The sequence below is a fragment of the Melospiza melodia genome, chromosome 5 (assembly GCF_035770615.1).
Source record: "Melospiza melodia melodia isolate bMelMel2 chromosome 5, bMelMel2.pri, whole genome shotgun sequence".
Taxonomy (NCBI): Eukaryota; Metazoa; Chordata; class Aves; order Passeriformes; family Passerellidae; genus Melospiza; species Melospiza melodia.
In genome coordinates, this window is record NC_086198.1 from 17,422,475 (window position 1) to 17,443,125 (window position 20,651).

The following is a 20,651-nucleotide window of genomic DNA, read 5'->3' on the forward strand; positions in this document are numbered from 1 at the left end:
GCGCAGCGCGGGCGGCGGGCGGCAGTTCCGGGCGGTGCGTGCGGGCCGGGGCGGCGCAGGAAGGGGCGGAGCTGGGGCGGAAGCGGCCGGGCCGGGGTAAGGAAAAGGAGCGGGAGAAAGGGCAGGATCTAGGGAAAGTGGTGATGGCAAAGTCCCGGGAATGGTTTGGCAGCGCTGCCTGGGTACCGAGAGCAGCTGGGAGCAGAGCCTTTAGCGAGCGGGGCTGCGAGGGAGCCCTGGTTCGGTGCTGTCGCTCTCAGCCGAGCTCAGGCGTGTGGTGCAGTCCCCCGGGGTCCCGGCTCCATCCCCCGGGTCCCGTCCGCGTCTGGCTCTCCAGAGCCGTCCCCAGCTTCCACTTCATTCCTAGAACTGCCTGAAGCTCGGGTCCGAAGCTCTTCTGTGCATCCCCCTTCTATGCAGGGGGACGCATCCAGTAAATGAATCGTCTTGGATAGAAATATAACTCTAGGCTCTCAAGTTGTGTGCCTTAAAGCACAAATAATGCTTTGCACTAAGTTAAATATTTGTCGCGTTTTGAAGTGGCGTTGTGTTAAACATTTCTCGAATTCTAACGCGCCTGCTTAACAGAAGTTTCGTTTTACTGTATAGTAATCAATTAATAGGATCTTTTTCAGGGACTAAAAGGAAGAGGATGTTTATGTAGTTATTTATTTGTCTGTAGTTTTTATGGGCAACGCTTGTTTTTAAAGCAATGTTTTTCTTTATTACCTTGTTAACGGCAGCTGAGTGAAACTTAGTTAACTATTGTTTAGTGCATGTTGAAAGGGAAAAGAAAATGGTAAAAAACAGCCCTGCTAGTGAAAGTTACACTTACATAATATTTGTAATTTTTAAGTAGGTGTCATTTATACCAAAGGTAGGCAACATTATTTATGTTTGTCTTTTAAGTTTTGGTGTAAATCCTGTATTGATCATTGTTTTTCACTTTCCCTCTTTCAAACAGTGGCTACTGTAAATATGGCAAATAGAATAAAAATCTATCTCTTCTTGCAGAATTTATGGTCTAATTAGAGAAAAAAGTGCTGAGAAAAATACTGTGAGCGAATAGTGCAATGTCTTATTAGATTTGGTTAGTTCTGTATTGCACATTTTATTTTATTGTGTATGTCTGCATCTGCTTTTGCTTTTTACCAAAATATTTAGCCATTTTGCATAGCATGAAAATGACCAAAATACCTCATTGAGTGCAGGAACATCAACTAGAAAAAAAAATTGAGTGAGGAATGAATGTGTATGTCTGAGTGGTTTGCATGCCCAGCAAAAGATGGACTTGTGAGTTCTTTGAGTTCACATGGAGAACAAAAATATTAACCCAAATGCATATAAGAGTACTTTTTAGTATTGAAAGAGATACTGCAGTCAAGAATAGGAGTTTAAATGCTACAAGCTATGGGTGTGACTATGGTGGCAGTAACTCTTCTTGATTTACCTCTCTGGCAGTGCCTTCTGTGGATGATTTCTACCACAGAGGTGTACTTAGCATATAGAGTCTGTCTCAACTTCCATGGTGTCAAGATTCACCCAAATAAAATATCTTTTGGTAAAGTAGGTATGGCATTGTGTACTGGCCTGTTCTTTGTGTGGCAGTGTATTAATTAAAGAAAAGCAACAGTACTCATAGCAGAGCCACTGTTCTTGTCATTTAATGGTTTAAAAATGTGTCACTGTAACAGACGTTAGTATTCTTACTGTCAGGTGGACTTGATTTTATTCTTCCACTCCCTTTTTGGGCAATTTGTTTTGGTCCTATGGTAGGTAATACAAAGTAGTAAGTGTGATGTACACATCTACATGAAAAAAAATTTGAATAATCAAGGTGTTTATTTTAAAATGCTTGCATTTGTAAAAATGTAAGCAATTGTAATTGTGCAAAGGCTTCATTAATCTGGACAGTAATGTGAAAGAGTGATGCTGTTCCAGTGTCACTCGTGCTTTATGTATATGTATATAAAACCCTATTCTGGCCTCTCTCAGCAGCATTTAAATTTCTGTTCCTCGCTGCTCGAGCTGTGCTCTGTGTCACTTGTGCTAAGAGGGCCATCTAGTGTCTGTGGCTTTTCAGTGCCACCTGTCATCTCTCAGGTAATGGGCAATTCTGCTGAGTGATGGAGCAGAAAAATTACTGCATCAGTGCCTTATGTTAAACTCCTATGGAATACTTAGTAGGAAAAATGTAGCTTCCATCCCACTTTAAGGAAAATTAATTTGAGTTTTTAATATACTGAGAAGATACTTCAGCTCTGCTACTGATGAATTGGACTGCTTTAAAGTAGTTGTGTGTTTGAGGTGTTCATGTAGTATCATGGGATGAATGTTTATTTGCTTATGAGTCCTTCAGTCATTATCTCACCCAACTCTAGATTAATTTTTAATACAGAAACCAACATTATTTCCCATGGCCTAAACATCTGCTATAAATGCCTTTTAGCAGTCACAAAAAGACAGATGGTTGTATTGGGGAACTGACTGTTGTGGATATGTGCTCAGGAACTTTTTTTAATAATGCGTGGTTAATATTGTGGGAGGTTTTAACGTAAAAAAAAAAGGAAGCCTTGGTCTAAAATGTTTATGCACTTAAAAATTGAAAATTAAGCATTTTCTTTAGGTTTTGTTTGATGTTAGAAATATGCTCAAATGTAAAAAAATATTTACAGAGGTAGTTTTCCTATCCATGATCTTGTGTGTGAAGAGACAGTGTAGATGTGAAATCATTCTTTTCTCTCAGAAAGGGCCTTCCAGTTATTTGGGCTGGATGTCTTTAGTAGTGACTTATGTTAAAATCAGTTGTAGTAGATAGTGAAAGAACCAGTGATTTAAATTTTTTTAAAACTTTTTTTTTTATTCTATATTCTTTTATGGATGTCATACTCTGATTTCTATTTCAGGAACTTCATCTCAGGAAGAAGATGAAAGATAATGTCGCTGAAGAACATTTATATTTGGCTTTTTCTCATCAGTACAGAGATAGTATCTTCCCTCTTCATACATCTATCTCACTGTTTTTGCTGTCCTACTGTGACTGCAAACTATTTAAAGTTTTCCTGGTGCCGACTGGCGAAGATGTGGGTGATCAGTGTGTGACAAAAAACCTCGCTGGGGACCTTGAGATCCACTTAATCTCCAGGTGTCAGCTTCCAGTGGTTGTGCAGAGCTGCAGTTTGCCTGCTGTTGTCGTGAAAGATGACAAATTCTGCCGAGCTGGGCTTTCTGTGGTCTTAAGACATATAATACAGAAAACATTTGAGGCAGATCCATCTAGAAAGGAGGTTTTGGAACTCTTGGGCTTTAAGAAGACCTGCTTAAAAGCCTGTGCTGAAGTGAGTGTGTCTCTCTCTTAGATACATTGATTGGTTTTTTAATAGGCATTAAATGCTCTGAAGTAGACTCTTAATATTGATGTTAAGTAAGTTCTTTTAGTAAAGTATTATTTGCTTAGAAAATGCAATTTTCTCTATGGAGAAGTACTTGTATTTTGGCATAAAGATGAAAAAATAATTATTTTGAAGATACTACTTTTTAGCAGCACAAAAAGAACCCTAATGTTAAAAAGTAGGTCAGATCTTTGTTTCATGTCTAGCAGTATAAATGAGTTATAAAATTTGAAGTAAACTAAGAAATACCTAATTTCTCGCTGATTTTGATTTCAAGAGCATGATATATTGTTTCTCTTCACTGTCAAGGTGGCTTTTGTTTAGTTTATCCTCACCAGGTTGTCCACTGTCTTTTCAGCAGAGTGGCTACCTGGCCAGGTGGTCAGTCCCTAGCCTGTACCATTCCAGGGGATAAATCCCTCCTAGATGTGGGATATTCTGAGTTTCACATCAGTTCCTCTCAGCTCATTCTCTAGTCTGTGCAGACTCATGTGAATAGCAGCTCTACCTTGGAGTTTGTTGGGAATTTGTTGTCTGCTCTTCTCAATTCCCTGTCATCCTTGATGGGAGTGTATTCCATCTCCCCCTCCAGGTAAAGATGATGAAATGGGACAGGCCTCAGCATAGACCCTTAAAGATTTCCACTCGTGACTGGCCTTCAGGTAGAGTGTGAGCTGTTAACCAGCACTGCCCTTTGAGTTGAGGTGTCAGTCCATTTATCACACAGCAGTTTGCTCATCTGGCAGCTCATCCATCTAGCCTTGCCTTCCTCATGCCTCTCAGAGGCAGAACTCCACCCTGGCATGATTGCTGTTTCCATGGTTGCCATTGATCACCATGCCACAGCTTTGTTTCTTATGAGTGACACAGCCACCCTGATTTTATGTCAATAATAAGGAAATAAAAATATGCTGTACTGGATAACCGTTCTGTTATATATAAGATTTAGCTTCCCAGTTCTGCTCTTGTAATACAGAAATATCTCAGTTTCTAAGATTAACAAAGAATGTATTTACAGCTAGAATTCCTTTGCTTGAAGTGATTAAGTGACCAAAGTAACCCTAGATTTTGTTTCTCTTTCTGTAGAGACATTAATTATGTAAATGTATTTGACAGGTTAGCCAGTGGACCAGGCTCTGTGAGATCAGCATACCTCTGGCTGTGGAAAGATTTTTGACAGCCTCTCCTGAGCACTGCCAGGCTATTCCTCCTGACATTTTACTGCTGGAAAGGAAGCTTGGAGAACCTGTCCGAGTACATAATGATGACAAAATTCGAAGGCAGAAACTTCAACAACAGAAGGCAGGTGCCAAGGCTGCAGTGCCCGTGCTTGGTGAAGAATCCACAGAGGAATTAAAACCAGGAGAAGTCCATGAACAACCACCCTCAAGTTTGGAACTGAGTGTAGCTTTCTCCAAACTACTTGCCCAGGAAGCACCAGATGCAATCAGCAGGGAGGCCCCTTACATCAGGAGGACAAAAACCTCTGACCTTCCTCTCCTAGACCATGTTTTTGCAGAAGGGCTTTATTTTACTGTGGCAGATATAGTGCTTTTGCCATGCATCCATCAGTTCTTGGTAAGCTGACAAATTCTGCAAATATCAATTAGTCTACATGTATGTTTTTTAAGAAGCTAAAAGTTGTAAAATATGTTAATTTAAACATATTGTGGTGTTTCCAAAGTGACTTTAACCCAAAATCAAAGATTTGTCTTGTTTTGGTACAAACACAAAAACCAGGAATTGGTGAGGTCACTTAAGTTACTTCTAGATACAGAGCATACCAATGGTTAGTGAACTCTATTAACTGTTAAAATATTATTTTGGCACCAATAATTTAAAAATACTAGTACAGGTGACCTGAGCTCAACTTAAAAACTAGTTCTACAGTGGGAAAAAGTTTCTGTGGCAAGACTGTGCAAGAGTCTTGCTCAGCACAATCTGTGTGTTCAGTTTAATAAGGATAGATGCATAGGAGAGATTTAAGGAAATTACAACTATGTCTTTATTTCCCATCACAGTAAAATGATAGAATGAGTTTGCCTCCTACAGTTCTATTCCTGCAATTACTCTATGAGATTTACAGCTAAGCTGCTGTCTATTCCAGGAGCAATTGCATTTTGATTTTGCAAGTTGGTTTGCCAAATTTCCCTTACGGTGTTTGGAAACAAATGGAATTCCTGGGGAAGATGCTGTTAGTCAGATTGAGGATAACAATTTCGGAAATAAAGATAATGACTATCAAATATCAATAATGTGACAAATGTCCACTTTATAACTTCTGTAACCATTATCATCATCCTCAATGGAGTTCTGTATGATGATAGCAATATGCTGACTTTGAATTGAGAGGATGACTTATTTTACAGAAATTCCTCCTAATTCACATCTGCTTTGTTTTGCAAATCACATAATTGGAGGTGAGCAGCAACTTCTGTATGGATGACACTAAACAAAACTATTAAGACAAAATGCTTTCTTGCTATTTAAAAAACTTTAATGTATTTCAGCTTTTGTTTTTCCAAGACCTTTTTAAATAAGAGCATAACTTTTTAGAGTAATATTTGATTTACTGGTGCTAGGCATGAGAAGATTTTTGCATCAGGTGCTTAATTGATTTCAGCAACGTAGTTGGGATCATTCTGTGGATGTTCTGTGAGCAGCCAAGAATTTTGTATTTATTGACTTTTTATATGTTGCCCTTGAGCCCTTAGTTTCTGCAGCTCACAAACTAGGTATTTTACAATACCCTTGTGTTAGCTGACACCAAGGATTGCCCTGAAAACCTGGCTTTCAGTTTAGTTTTTACCTAATTTACAAGAGCTCCGGGATAATGCTTGTTTATTTCTGTTCTCTGGTAAATGATCATTTTCTAAGCAATTATACCTTGATGCCTGCAGTTGTCATCAAAACTGAAAAATGTGCATCTGAAAGCTTCTTGCAGGCCATGAGTTGAAACTGTTATTGTTGATCAAAGTCCCAGAGTTCAATTCTGTATTCAAGTGTTATTTGTCACTTGTATAGCTGGACTTCCTGGATAATGTTTAAAAAAATCACTGTAGTTGCAGTTCCACTTTGAATTAAGGGTGTGAATACTAATGAAGTCTTAAGTGAGGATGTGTCTGGAAAATATCATCCTATAAATATGAGGAGACCTGACTAGCTGATTGTAATTATAATTACCAAAAGTAGGATAATGAAGCTGAAGGGTTGTTTTTCATTACCTCATTTCAATGCTGTTATCATTCTGAGGTTACCTTTGTTATGCCTTCTATTAGTTGTAACTGTTGAAAATTAATAGAAGTATAACAAAAGCTCAGATCCTCATTTGGGAAAAACACTATTCACTTTTTAAAATACAATTTAGAACACTTGATAACAAGTGTAACAGTGCCTCTTAGAATTGCTTTCCAAAAGACTTTGTCCTTGACTGAATTCATGTGGTTTTGCCCGTGTTACTATTAGGTTATTAAATTAGATACTAAAGTTGCACAGTTCATCCTTTTGCTCCTTTAGCTATTGCTAATTACTTGTGATTACCTTAAGCATATTATAAACACAGCATGCAGGAGAGTAGGAAATTTAGTGTAATTTCAAGTTTTCTTTACCAATTTCTATTTCCATTCTTCGGACAGCTGTGGGGAAGAATGTTGGTTTTGTGTGGCCTTTCCTGCCTGTTCCTGTAATTGTGTTTTTTAATTTTCTGTTTAAAGCAGGTACAGCACCACAGAATAGTTGAAGTTGGAATAATTGAGGTTGGAAGTCACATCTGGAGCTCATCTTGTCTAAGTACCCTGCTCAGAGCAGGGTCAGCTAGAGCCAGTTGCTCAGGATCATGTCCAGTTGTATTTTGAGTGTCTCTAAGGAGACTTCACAGCCTCTGCTGTAAGAGGATGATTTCCATTGTTCTAGAGCATTTGGGAATCTAAACAAAAGTTATTTAATGTCATCAAATGCATAGTTTTTAAAAGTAGCTGGACTTCATCTTAAAAAGTTATTTGGGTATATTTTTTTAAAATATGTGCAACATATTCTTACTTAGGAAATGTTTTTATTTCATTTTTACACTAAAAATGCTAGTTTCTATTGGAGGCCACGTTACTGCTTTGGAGTTTTTTGTCTAACAAGCAACAAAACCTAATTGTTCCTATGTGGGGAAATAGCCCATATTTAGAGTATTATTTATATGGATTTTTCCTGTTACTGACTGAAATTATGATTAAAGTTGGTCATGTAAACCTTTTCATCCTATTAAGCAAATGGGAACTGCAGGTAAAGTCTAAATGGCCAGCTGGCAGTTCCACATGGAGCTCTGAACCAGCTGATTTTTGTATTGTCATCATGCTGTGAGTGCTTGTGCTCAGCATGGAGCTGAGTTTACTCCTGTAGTTTGTGCCTTTTGGTGGCTTGTAGTAAGAAATTTGCAGTAGCCACTAACTTTATCATCTTATTATTTTAGGCTTCCAGCAAGAAACAAGGCAAAAATCTGGTAAACTTGCCACTGATATCCAGCTGGTATCGAAGGGTTCAAGAAGTACCTGGGGTAAAGCAGGCTGCTGGCAAATGCAACATGGAGCTTCTCCAGCTTCCAGAGTTGGTGTCTGCTCCTGAGGAGCAGCTACAGGACTCTGCTCCAGTTCCTGATGAGTTAGAAGAGGATCATGAAGACAGTCATTTTATAGGTGGTCCAAGGCCAACCATGACTAAGTTAATGGTAATTTAAGCTTATTAATGAGTTATTTTTATAGCCACATTTGCTTAATTTGGAGTAGGTAGAATTTATTAGAATTGTATGAGATAATTTTGATAGTCTTGAGCAGTTTAATGCCCTTTGTTTGTCTGAAATCTGATATGCATTGATTTAGAAGTGATTCTACTTTTTTTCTTCTCTTCTGATATTTGATTCATTCAGGAATTGGGCAAAGATAGGACTGCTGGAGCCCTATCAATAATTCTGAATAATCAAAGTAACTTTTTTGTTTGAATTGCAATTTTGTATTTTTCTTTCAAAGATATTTACATAAAGAATGACAAAAAACTCTTGCTTTTATGTTTGAGTTCATTATCCAACCTTTTCAATTGGGTTGGGTTTTTTTTAACATCTGGGAACCCTAATGAGTTTTGTTAAAGAAAGCTGTCCATCATATTCTATAATTCAATATTTTTTGCATAGAAGCTGACAGCATTTCCTAAAAAAACTTAGGAGAGTTTTTTTGTGAGAATGAGGGAAGTACATAATTTGAATGTTGTATAATGTAGAGTCATCTGCCTGTTGAGTTTCACTTAAACTGACAGTGTTGCAGTTTGATCTGGTGCTGTTAAATTTAGTGAGAATTTTGATACTGTCTTAAGTGGGTAAAGGGTCTTAACTTATGTTTTTCCTTCTTTCATGCAGGAAAATGGAATTGAAGCAAAGTTTTCTCCTCATCCATGCCCCAGCTGGACCCTAGACTGGACCAGTCTTCCACCTGCAGTCAGTCCTGGGGAAGGTGAGAGTTTGTGTCTGTGTGTGTATTTAACAGGGTCTTCTTCTGATGAAGCTATTTAACTGTTTTGTAAGAAAATATGCTAGTTTTCAGTATGTTTCAGAGCTAAGACAGGTAAGCAATTTCAAATCTGTATTAAAATTCAGTCTGTTTGTGACACATGGTGATATAACCTCCCTCGGGTCATCAGCAGCTGAGGAACAAACTGGGAGCAAAATATTGGCCTTGATTTCAGTCAGCAGTTGACACAACCCAAAATTCCTAACCAAGCTCAGTGCTTGGTTGTGTTTAATTTTCCATGGAAGTAAAGGCATCCATAGATACCTTCCATAGGAGTAGAGTTACTGTGGTTTTTTAGTATGTACAGATGGTAAAAAGAGGGTGACAGATCAGAAGAAAAGTGTATATAAAAGTGTAGGTGGTCACAATGTGAGACAGAAGGAAAATCAGATACATAGTGTGATTATTTCCCTGTACTGATGTATGTCATCAAAGGAAATGTTTTAATTTTTTCCCTAGCAAGGCAGAAGCTGAAAATTTTGGGAAGAGGGGCTTGTTGACATAAGACTGTTGAATGGATATACTATGCAGCTGCTGAGGTTTAGAAAAGAGGAGATTATATTTAATTTGTGACCAACAAAGAAATGCAACATCTTTACTGTGGTTTATTAGGCAGCATTTGAAAGGGGTTTTGTTCCTTTTTGGAACTTCAGTCAGTCATGGAGTTTTTGCTTGTGTTCCTGGTCCTGTGTGTGTCAATGGATTCATTGTCTTCAGGTTCATTTCCTACTTGCTGCAAAGGCTTTGTGAGTATTAAGATCAGTTTGGCTGGATATGATTAGAGGTCCTTCCTTTAGGCTAATCCAAAGCACATTAAAGGGAAGGGGAAAGTGTGTGGATGTGGGGTTGGATGGTGATAACCCTTTTTGCTGCTGCTTTATTACTCTGAGGATATATGGAGATTGAAGCTTTTGGTACTGTTGGAATTTTTCATCAAACATTGTGTTCACTTGTGAAACAAAAAAAGACATTTTTTAAAAGAGGATTTTTTTCTTTAAAACGGCTTTTTATTAATTAACTTTTCTTATCCAACTGTGCAATTCAAGAATGAGAGGTAACTGACCTACAGTCTTACAAAGCCTTATGACTTTTCTCATGAGTTGAAATACTTGTTAAGCAGGAAGTCAAAGAACTTAAAAGAAGTGCTTTATTTGTGGTATTTCATTTGAAATGAACCATCATTGCAGTAACAGTATGCATGAGATGGTATTTACATACAGAGTAAAACAGTGTTTACATCTGTAGTCTAGAAACATCTTTGAAATTTAAGTACCTTTGAATAACACAGGCTAGGATGGTAACACAGAGCATGGTGTTCCAGTTCTGTGGAATTAACTGATGCTTTGATTAAAGTCTCTCACACAACAATCCTGAAGGATCAGTATTAGCTTCAGCTTCCAGCACTGTTATTAAGTAAAGGGTACTTTATTGTAGTGTGGCCTCTCAACAGAGAAAAGAAAATTTTGAAAATTTTCTAACCCTCATCATAAGCAAAATTAGTTTTAATGAAAGGAGCAGCACTTAATGATGTAATTGTCTTCTAAGCAATATAAAAGTCTGTGACTTAGTGTCCATGTTAAAGTTGTTTGTAATTGCTCATAGAACTGAATAATATAATAATTGTGGAATAAATGGTGTATTAGATGCAGGGCTATTTGATTTGAAACGGTCAAAATTGATTCAGTATATCCAGGTTGTTTCTGGGATTTTTTTGTGAGGCTAGGTCACTCTTATTTTTGTTCTGCTTTTTGTACTGGTATTACCTTTTGAATATTTTGACTTGAAAGATGCTTTCTGAGTTGAGAATACATTATGCTTAAAAATCAAAGATGGTTTAGGGAATCTGATGTTTTATGAAAACTTTGCTAATCAAGATATGCAAATTGTGTATTTTATTTTGAAAGTTAAAAGCAACTGTATTTTTAAAATTAAATCCAGACAGTCATTTATTCTGTAAAACAAAGAGAGTTTAAAGAGACACTTTAAAGTTTTCTATTTCCCTTTCAAGCCTGTCAGAACTCTTTGAAAGACTTTGAAGATTTTTTTAATAGTGTTTTAGCCTCTTTCAGTGACTCAGGCATCCTGAAGCAGGAACTCATCCTTCTTCTTCAGCTGATCTTTCCATATCAGAGCGCTCTTTGCCTGCAAGCCACATGGGTGTAGCAATCCAAGGGAAGTTCAACTGAAGCTGCTTCTCATTAACTTCTCCTTGAGTAACAGTTTTGCTGCATTCATTTAAATAAGTTTAAACCATATTTGTGTGTGCATTCTATTTTGCAGTTCAAGATTTGAAAAACCTATCATGGCAATACAGCCAGGTTGCTTCACATTCTTGATATATACTTGAGAAGTAAATAATTTTCAGTAACAAAGAGAAAGCAAAAATACTCATTTTTATAATATAGGTAATACTGGTATATCTTCTTTTACTGGCTTGCCTTAAAAAGAGTATTCTTGCAAAACTTTGTATTTCATATTTGACTTCTTAGGATCTTTTGAATGTTCAGAGATAAATAACATTGTGTAGTTGGCCTGTGGACAATTTTCATGGAAGTTTGTATGCAATTACTAATTTTTAGACAAAAAATTCTTCAGGTTTAACTGGAAATAATAACTTAGGCACATCACCAAACCAGATAACTCATGGATGACAACGTACACTGTTCCTACTGTTACTGTACTCTTTCTCCCTTTTTCTTTTGTGATTGTCTTGGGCTACCAAGCAAAACAAGGGAAGGGAATTAATTATTTTATATTTTTATAATGTCTATTTGGAGACAGGAGGCAAAGCTATTTTACATGTTAAATTAGTATGTAGTAATGATTTTTAGGCACAATGATTTACTAAAATGAATACTCTTTGAAAACATAGCTAGTTTCCATGCCTCAAGAAATCAATGCATATGCATTGTAAGCAATACAAGTTCAGTATACTTATGTTTGCTTGAAGTCTGTTGCATTTTCTTAAGTGATGTTTTGATCTAGATGACAAGCCTACAGCCTCTGACATATTCAAAATCTGCAGGAAAAAAACAACAGTTGCTAATGTATCTTATTAAAAATCATACTAAAAGAAAGATTCCAAGTTCTAACAGCTGCATTTTGATTCAGTTGGGAACGCGTTCTCCTTGGTGTTAGGCCTGCTCTGTAAAACCCTGTTGTGATGGGTGATTGATGGACTTTCATGTGGCTGACAGTCATACTGCAAGGTGTCACCTTTGTTTCAGTGCCTTGCTTTGTGGAGTAAGTGTAAGCCCTCAGAGAATTACTGAAGCTTTAATGCTTCATATTGAATATCTCCTACAAGAAAGTTCAGGTTTTGATGAGGTCTAATTGCTGGAGGTATGATTTTTACAGTTCACGAGTCCTTGTTAATTGGGTGTTTATTAGGCTCTGGAGAGCTTTGTTTTGTAGAGTACTGTACATAAACTTCAGTGTAGGCTTTTTTAGTCCTGTTGTGGTTTGTGTTTGTTTACTGAACGTATTAAAGAATTAAAATTAAATACTGCAGTTTTCCAGTTGAAATGTTTTACAGATTTATGGCTTGAGCACTGAAGACAATTCATAATGATTTGGTTTTGTAAATTCACAGTTGTTTTGGTTCTGATGGTTGAAGCATGTTCTTGATTAATCCACAATTAACTTTGACACAATGTCTGCACTTGATAGTCAGTGGCCTAAACTGACTTTACCTGTGTGGAATTAGAGTGTGATCTGCCCTAGACAGAAAAATAAGTTTTATTTGTTAGATTGTGAGGTTTTTTCTCTTTTGTCTCTGAAGTTATTAGGCAGGTGGAAGGGCATAAACCCCAAAAACATTAACTCATAGGTGCCTAGCAGATATTTTTAAACAAGGTTGTTAAATTAGTTTTTCATATCTTAATCAGAAATCTTTAATAAATGTTAAGTAGCCTGCTAATTAACTCTGCCTTTTGTTTCATTTAAACTATTTGGTCTTTCTTTTACTCCTGATATAATTGTAGTAGAGTTTACTACTTTCCTTCTCCTTTTATATTTCTGTATTTCTTATTCATGGGATCACAGAGCCCCAAAGTTACATTATTCATCTCTTAAACCAGAAGTTTAGAGGTTACATGTGTACTAAGTGCTCCACAGCATGGAGAAGCAGGTCATTTTTTGTGGAAGATTACTGTTGAGGGGTGAAGGAATGCTGACCCATTCTAGCAGTTACGGTGTGGAACAATGTCCAGCATGTTATGATTAATAGAATTCAAAAGACATTTTCTTTTGAACGTGGCTCAAAATCATCATCAGAGGTATTTTTGGGGAATAGAAATGTAGAAATTAATATCCTTTAGTGGTCAATAAGGTGTACTTAAGAGTGATGTGGTGCTACAAAGTGTCACTTTGTAGAGAAGGGGGTGATGACATATTTATTTTATTTGTAATAATTAGAAAGATTTACGAGGAGGAGGAGTTAACACTTTTCTGTCTCCAAATATTCTAGATATGCTATTGGATAAAATGTTAAATTGTTGTTGACATTACTCTTCATAATATTTTTCCAGAATATACTAATATCTTAGTATTTGCAATTACTGTAAAATTTAAATTGGTTTTCTGTAGCACCAATCTTGACTTTAAAAGGGATATTTGATCTGCTTCAGTGTTCTGGTATTTTTTGCTGTAAAATGTCTTCACTGCTTATTTGAAGATTGTTCTTTATGTTTTGTCATTAGACTTCAATCCCAGTTACATCAATGATGGGGGTGTACAGCTTGTGTGCTTCAGCTCTTTTGTGTCACACCATATCCCAGAGTGTGGGGATTCATCATCCACTCACCTATGTGGCATAATCAACACAGGGATTTAAACTTATGGGGATTTTACCCGTTTTTGCAGTATTTTTGTAGGTCACTTAGGCTGCTGTTTTCTGCACATTGTGGCTGAGGGACAGGTGAGTTTTAACATGGCTGTTCTGTGTTTCCTGTGCAAAGCCTGAGCTGTCCTTTCAGGCAGAGGCATCAGGAGACCTTTGGTACCCCTGCAACAGCACTTTGGCTTTTTTACTTTCTTCAAAGTGTAATGTTTAGCTGTGCAATCTGTCTTTCAAGAGCAGAATCAGAGTTTTTCTCAGCTGTATGTGTGACTTCTGGAGCTTAAAATCTTCACAAACCACAGGAGGGCAGCACAATCTCTGTGGATGTGGAGCTGTGCCCTGGACTAAGGAGTCATCCTGCAGAAAGATGCTTTGTATGTGGCAGTTTTCAGCTCAGTAATCTCTAGTCCCAAAATATGGGACCACCTTTTGTAAAAGGTGACATAAAACAATTTTTCCCCTCCTTGAATTAGAGTTGGTAATTTAACAGTTGACTCATTCATTGTGCTGGATTACACCTGAAAGCAATAATTGCTGTATAAACACATAGCAGAGTAACAACTTCTGCCTTGAAAGTTTTCAAGTCTGAGAAAAGAGGTAACAGCTGAGCAGGGAGTGAAGGAGAAGAAAAGTTGATCAGCTCAACTTCTGCTGGAGTTTTATGTTCTTTGGGAAAAAGGAGTAATTCTGGGAAGACATTTCTAAGGAAATGAGGAGCTTAATGAAAATTTCTGGAAATTTTTTTCTGGCTTACAAGTGACAACATACAGATATTTATGCAAGAGATTTATTGTTTTTAATTGCTCAATAAATACTGCAATAGTTCAAGAGCCAATGTTTTGGAATTAAAAAACATGGTGGCATCGTAGGCTAGGTTATGGCTGGAATTCAAAGGAAAGGGAAATAACTTATTGAATATGTTAGAAAAAAAAATAGACAAATGAAAGGATGCAAAGGAACTAACCAGTAACTCACTAATTTTTTATTTTGTAGCAACACTCTGAGCACATGAAAATATGTGACTATCCTCATTAGGATGGGAGGAAAGTAGAAATGGAAGTCAGAAGGAAAGAAAAGTCAGAATGTGAAGAGCTGTGTGGCCTAAACTTTGCACAGGAGCAAAATGTTGAAAATGAGCCCCAGAAACAAGACAAAAAAATATTCTCTCTCTTAATTGAACCTCTTATGAATTCTCTTCCTGATATAATCTTGCTTTCAGAAATAAAGGCACTGGGAAATTACACAGAGGATAAGATCAGATTGACTAAGTGTGACAAGGAAGGTATAATCTCTGAGCTTATGCACAGAAAATATTACAACCTAGAAAGCGAATGAAACTGAGCCCAAGTGTGTCTCCTTCTCTTTCTCAGTGACAAAATAGTGCAAAGACTTCAAAAGAATTTAAGTTATGTTCTCCCTCAAGTTTTTTGACACTCATATTTTGTTCTGGGGCTAAGTCCTTTAAAAACATTACTTGTTGTTTCTTTGGGGGGAAAGTAGGACTTGCTGGAAGTTGAAATATTTCATAGATTATTTAATTCTCTTTTTTTTTGGTAATGATCTTTGGAGAACCCATTAGATTATTTGTAGATTATTGGTGAATAGATAGTTCAAACTGTGTTATCAATTTGCAGTTTTGATTTTACCTGATTACTGAAACTCTATTAATCTCTCCTACTTAGTATTTAATATCCTTAAGTTATTTCTAAGGCTACAGAGTAGTTTCCAGGTTGCCCAGATTTAATATGCATTCATAAATTATCATAGTAAATAAAATGGAGTTTTATTTTGTGGTTATTAAAGTAAACAGTTTCCTGCAGAAATGTAGGCAAGCATGTTTTGAACAACTTATTTTCCAATGTCACGATTTTCTATGCTGCAAGTACAGAACAAGTACAGTAGAGTACAAAAGAATCATTACCAAGGTATTGTCAAGTTTTGTGCAGCATTAGTGGATTTCTGGGAGCTCTTCACTGACATTTTATAAGGAGTTGATGAATCACAGGAAGGATATTTCATCCCATAAGATGTACCTTGAACATGATGTTTGTGCCCAAAGGTGAGCACTGTGTGAGAGGCTGCATTCACCTTCTTCCCTCCCCCAGGCTTGCTGTGTTGCAGAGCTGAGGTACGGAATTCATTTCCAAACCATAAATCAGCTGTGACAAAGTGTGAGTTAAGGAGGAATTTTTCTGTCTCTTGGAGTTGCTTATGGATTCCATCTGCACTTTCATTGGTTTTGGATATTCGTGTTAAGAGCCATGAATGCATTATTTGATTTGGATGCAGTTTTACATTGGATAAGGTCATGAGTTTGATTTTGGCTTTTCCTGAAGGCAACTTTTTGTGCACAGTTGTTCATTTAAAGTTCTAATCAGCAATTTCAAGGAAGTCAGTACTGCTGTGTTTAAGAAAAAAAAGCCAAACCCCATAGTGTTAAGAAACCATAAAATTACTTTGAATGATTCATAATCTGTTCTGAGTAGTTTGATTCTTTCAAAAATTTTAATTACACAAACGAAAGGCCAGACTACTGTATGCTTAGTGTTTTATTGAAGGTGGTATTAATTATTTTGTGCTCTAAATGCCTCTTCTCCAGATGGTTTGGAAATGCTTCTGAAAAGTTAATTTTTGGCTCATGTCTCATGTCAAATTTCTGGCATCTTACCATAGCAATATCAAAAGGAGTTCACATCCTTTAGAAACTTTTAAAGCATTGAAGAGCAAAGTCAAGTAGGAAGTTCATTTTTTTGTAGAATTATTTTCTAAGTGCAGGAGAATAATCTCAACATTAAAATGAGTCAAACCTAATCTGAAGCAATAAAATTTGTCCCCTCCTAATGTGGAATATTGGTCTAAGCATCCAGAGATAATGGGGAGAGACATGGTGCCTGTGTTTCAGCTTGGGCTTTAAAAGTTTGGCAGGTCTGTCACGGAGGTGTTGATCTTTGTGTTGGTGTTTGAATGGCTCATGTAAGTAGTGTGAGTAGACCAGTTGAGGTATCATCAATGTAGTCATTCCATCAGCACACTTTCCCTGGAATTTTCTGATGTATCTGATTGGTGAAGGACTCTCAAATCTGCTTAAATGCTCTTGAATATCCCACTTGCAGATCTTCCTTGTGTTCTTGTGGTTTTAGTGACAAGAATTAAGAAACAAAAGAACATCTTCTCACCTCAACGTTTAAGGTACTTCTGAGTGCTTCCATGAAACTCAACTGGACAAACTTTTCATCTTGTGGTTGCATTGCCTGTTTTCTGCAGAATTTCATTTGTTAGGAACCAGAGTATACTGGACGATAGTAAAAATGGGCTCTAAAACTCTGCTGTTTTATACAAACACTCCTTGCTGTCCTAAACTTTGTACCTGATATCTTTAAGACTGCACTGAACATCAGCTCAGGTGGTAAATGGTTCTAGGCTGGATACATAATTTTCAAGGTCTCCATACGGAAACTGGTTTTCCTTCTCTGCCCTTCATAGCTTGAGACAGGGAGAAATGTGGATGCACGTCATGGACTGACATGAGCTAGCATTTCATGCTGCATCCTGGATGGGGTCATGAGTTTAGGCACAAGTTCAGGGGGATTTAATTAACCAGTGTCTTTAGCAAACAAGACAGTGCTTTTACTTGCACAATATTTGCTAGTTTTGTGCAAGAAATAAGTCAATTTGTAGATGTAATATCTTGAATCATGCCTCATACTTCTATTACAAAACTGTAAGTAAGAATTGTGAAAAGTCTTGTAACCAGGAGGTTTATTTTTTTTTGTATGTAACTTTTAGAATCAAAGGTTAAGAAAGGATGTTTACTCTTGAACAGCTTCTGAATTTATTCTTGTAGTAATTTGGTTCTTTACCCATCAAGTATAGCTTTTCTATGTGTGCTAATGCTGAATATTGAGGAATATGATTATGAAAGCCAACATAAATGGATATATAGCTATCTTTCAAAATTTTTAGTATTCTGTAATGTATTTTTTTGAGCACAGTTTATTACTTGACAACTTTTGTGAAGCACTGCCATTATTTCTTCAGTATGCTCTCATCATTTTCGAAAGCCTGAAAATGATTTCTTCATTAAAATAATCTGCTTCTCTAAAAACAAAACAAACCCCCAAAAACCCAACCTGAACTGAGACAAAACACTTCTTAATCCTCTATTTTATGCTACTCAAAAACATCTGCCAAATGGATTGCTTTCCAGCTTATCTGCAGCACGGATTTGACATTCCTCTGCTTGCGCTTGTTACCGGATGCTTTGGCCCACTTGTGATCTCACTTGATGGATATTGGCATTATAAGCTCTCTGTAACTTAGTTGGATGATGTTAGGTAAGGCAAAATGCAGAAAATAAGTCATACCTTCAGTCAAGCTTTCTTGACATTTTGGTTCTTAATTGTTTTGTAAACCCAGGTTAGTTTGTTCTTGTTTGTATTACCCAATTCCCTTTTTTTTTTTTTTTTTTTTTTTTTTTTTGTGGTTAATACATGCATTTTGCACCTCTGTATGTTTTTAACTGTGCCATGAAGATCATGGTCACAGCTGATTCCCACTTGTAGGGAGCAAGTAGAACACATGGCAGAGATTATCGACATTGAACTCCTATTTGAGCCACAAGGTCAGAAATTTCATGTAGAGATCAGGTTGGTAGGTTGTTGCAATGACAAGCAGTGGGGCTGAAAATCACAGGAATAACGTTCTGCAGAGCATTTGAGTTGCTTGTAAATTGCGCTTTGCCTGGGTTTGTGTCACATTCAAAACGTGCTGGTTTAGGTGGACACACTTGTTCATGATTGTGCTGTTGGAAAGATTAGCAGATTTTGTGGTATATTTTTTTCCTGAAAGTCCTGCAAGGATATATGAATTTTGAATAATTAGGTAGTATCTCATATCTAGTTCAAGACTCTTTATGAGGAGCTTTTTTTGAATAAGTTGTTGATAATTTTAATAAATATGGAAATAGCTGCTTAGAAACTGTCTGTTTCTTAAGCTAGCTAAACAGATATAAGGAAACTTCTGATTTTTTTTTTTATTTAGTAAATTTAATTTCTGCAGTGGCTTGTAGAGCTTACTCTTCCTCACTGCAACCATATGTGTACTTTGTTTCAGAGTAGAAATAGTCCTGCTGAGGTAATGTAAAAATGGAGCAAAAGAGCTTCAGTAGAATCGTAACTTTTTAATTTTATGTTGTTCATTAAGATGACTCAAATTTGCTACTGTGCAGTATATACAATACCAAAGAAATGAGCATTAAGATTAGTTATTTCTTTTGTATCAGAACTATGATACATAGGTGAGTGCTGCCTACTGCAGGAATTTTATATTTAATTTAATTTTGTTGTGTGGCAGAGAGGGACAGAGCACAGTGCTCAACTAATTCTTCTGAATTATTTTCAGTACTAATTAATTAATTAAAAGAAAAACTCCAGCACTGTAATGTTTTAGTTACTAACTCAATACAGCTTTATGGAAATTTAAATCTGATAGAATGTGGTCAGTTGTCCATTTGTAAGACATCCAGTGGCTGCTGCATGAGTAAAATTACAAGCATACTTTATTATATTTTTTTGTATAAAGCTGCAATACAAGAGAAGAAATGGGCTTTACAGACTTTGATTTATCAAAGGATCTTGAATTCCTTTGTACTAAAGGGGGGAATTGAATGGAAAACCAGTGATTCTCTTCCATCCTCAAATTTCAATGCCTGTAGACTATCTTGCATAGGTACACAATGGAGGTTGTGATTACTATTACTATCAGGTTTTCATGGCTTTTTGAATTAAAAATGCCTCTTAAAATTGCTGAATACACTGTTAAGGATACTTCTGTAGTCCCATACAGTATTTTTCCTCCATTGTAATAAACACTTTTCCATGTAATTGCAATATAATTTTTATTATAGATATGCTTATTCTGACTTTGGATCTTCTCAGCTTGATTTACTCCAGAAGTGGTTTAATGTAAGTAAAATAATCCCATCAAAGTGCCTCAAAATAATTGCACTCTTAAAGCAGAAACACCAATTTTAAGGATTTTATTTGTATAACACTATTGATTTGACTGATGAACCTTCTCACTGTGGGTTAGCCTTTGTGCTGTGCTGCATTTGTTACTGTCGGAACAGTTTTGTCCCTTTGGCTTGAGGAGAATTTGCACACAACATCCATACCCCATTGGCTTACTGTTCTCCAAATGCTTCCCCTGCTCTCTGGGTAAACAAGGGCTGGGGCATCTGCAGAACATCTGTCTCGGAGCTCCCAACAGGAGTGTGGGTGTCCCTGCTCTCAGAGGAGGGGTCCATGCAAAGGTGAAGGATCCCTGTGTTTCTCAGTTCCTTTCACCTACTTAGGGGAGCTTTTATTTCCTGGAGACCAGTATCACTGGGATCTTTCCTTCTCAATTCCCTGCACAGCTATAAGTCCAGAGAAAGAGTGCTGGCTGGCAGTGTGTACATTTTACGTAGAGTGGGATGCAGTAGGAATCTTGCAAAGTCTTCTGTGTGGAGTTTGTCAGTAGGAAGGCAGTGGGGTAACAGAACATGCAAACTGTTAACCCCATTCTGAAGGTGACTATTGCTGTCTGAGCTTGATATGCATTTGCTTGAGCCCACTTTGTGTGTGTACATGTGACAGGCCAAATTTGTTCAAATACACCAGATAATCCTTACAGTATAGAGGTTTTATTTTCCTCTTTATGTAGTGATTTTAGAATGTCCTCATTTTTAAATGATGCAAAGCATTCCTATAGTCATTTGTCAGAAATATATGCTTATATATATTAGAACAGATTTTATGTTTAAGAGCAGCTAGCTGAGGCAGTGCCTAGCAGATGCACTTCTGAAACATTTCTTTAGCAGGTACTGCTATAAAG

At 36.9% G+C, this 20,651-nt stretch overlaps 1 protein-coding gene across 2 annotated transcripts in view; it reads left to right on the forward strand.

Moving 5' to 3' along the window:
- The first annotated feature begins 71 nt into the window (after positions 1 to 71).
- Positions 72 to 20,651, forward strand: part of GSTCD (glutathione S-transferase C-terminal domain containing) — a 44,396-nt gene continuing 23,816 nt past the window's right edge. The window contains exons 1-5 of one of the 2 annotated variants that reach the window (XM_063156444.1): positions 72 to 96; positions 2,907 to 3,338; positions 4,509 to 4,970; positions 7,852 to 8,106; positions 8,788 to 8,881. In XM_063156444.1, the coding sequence (XP_063012514.1) occupies positions 2,928 to 3,338; positions 4,509 to 4,970; positions 7,852 to 8,106; positions 8,788 to 8,881 (1,222 nt within the window). In that variant the 5' untranslated portion in view covers positions 72 to 96; positions 2,907 to 2,927. Of the gene's footprint in view, positions 97 to 1,311; positions 1,567 to 2,906; positions 3,339 to 4,508; positions 4,971 to 7,851; positions 8,107 to 8,787; positions 8,882 to 20,651 lie in introns of those variants that run through there. The other variant, XM_063156445.1, reaches the window with a different exon arrangement.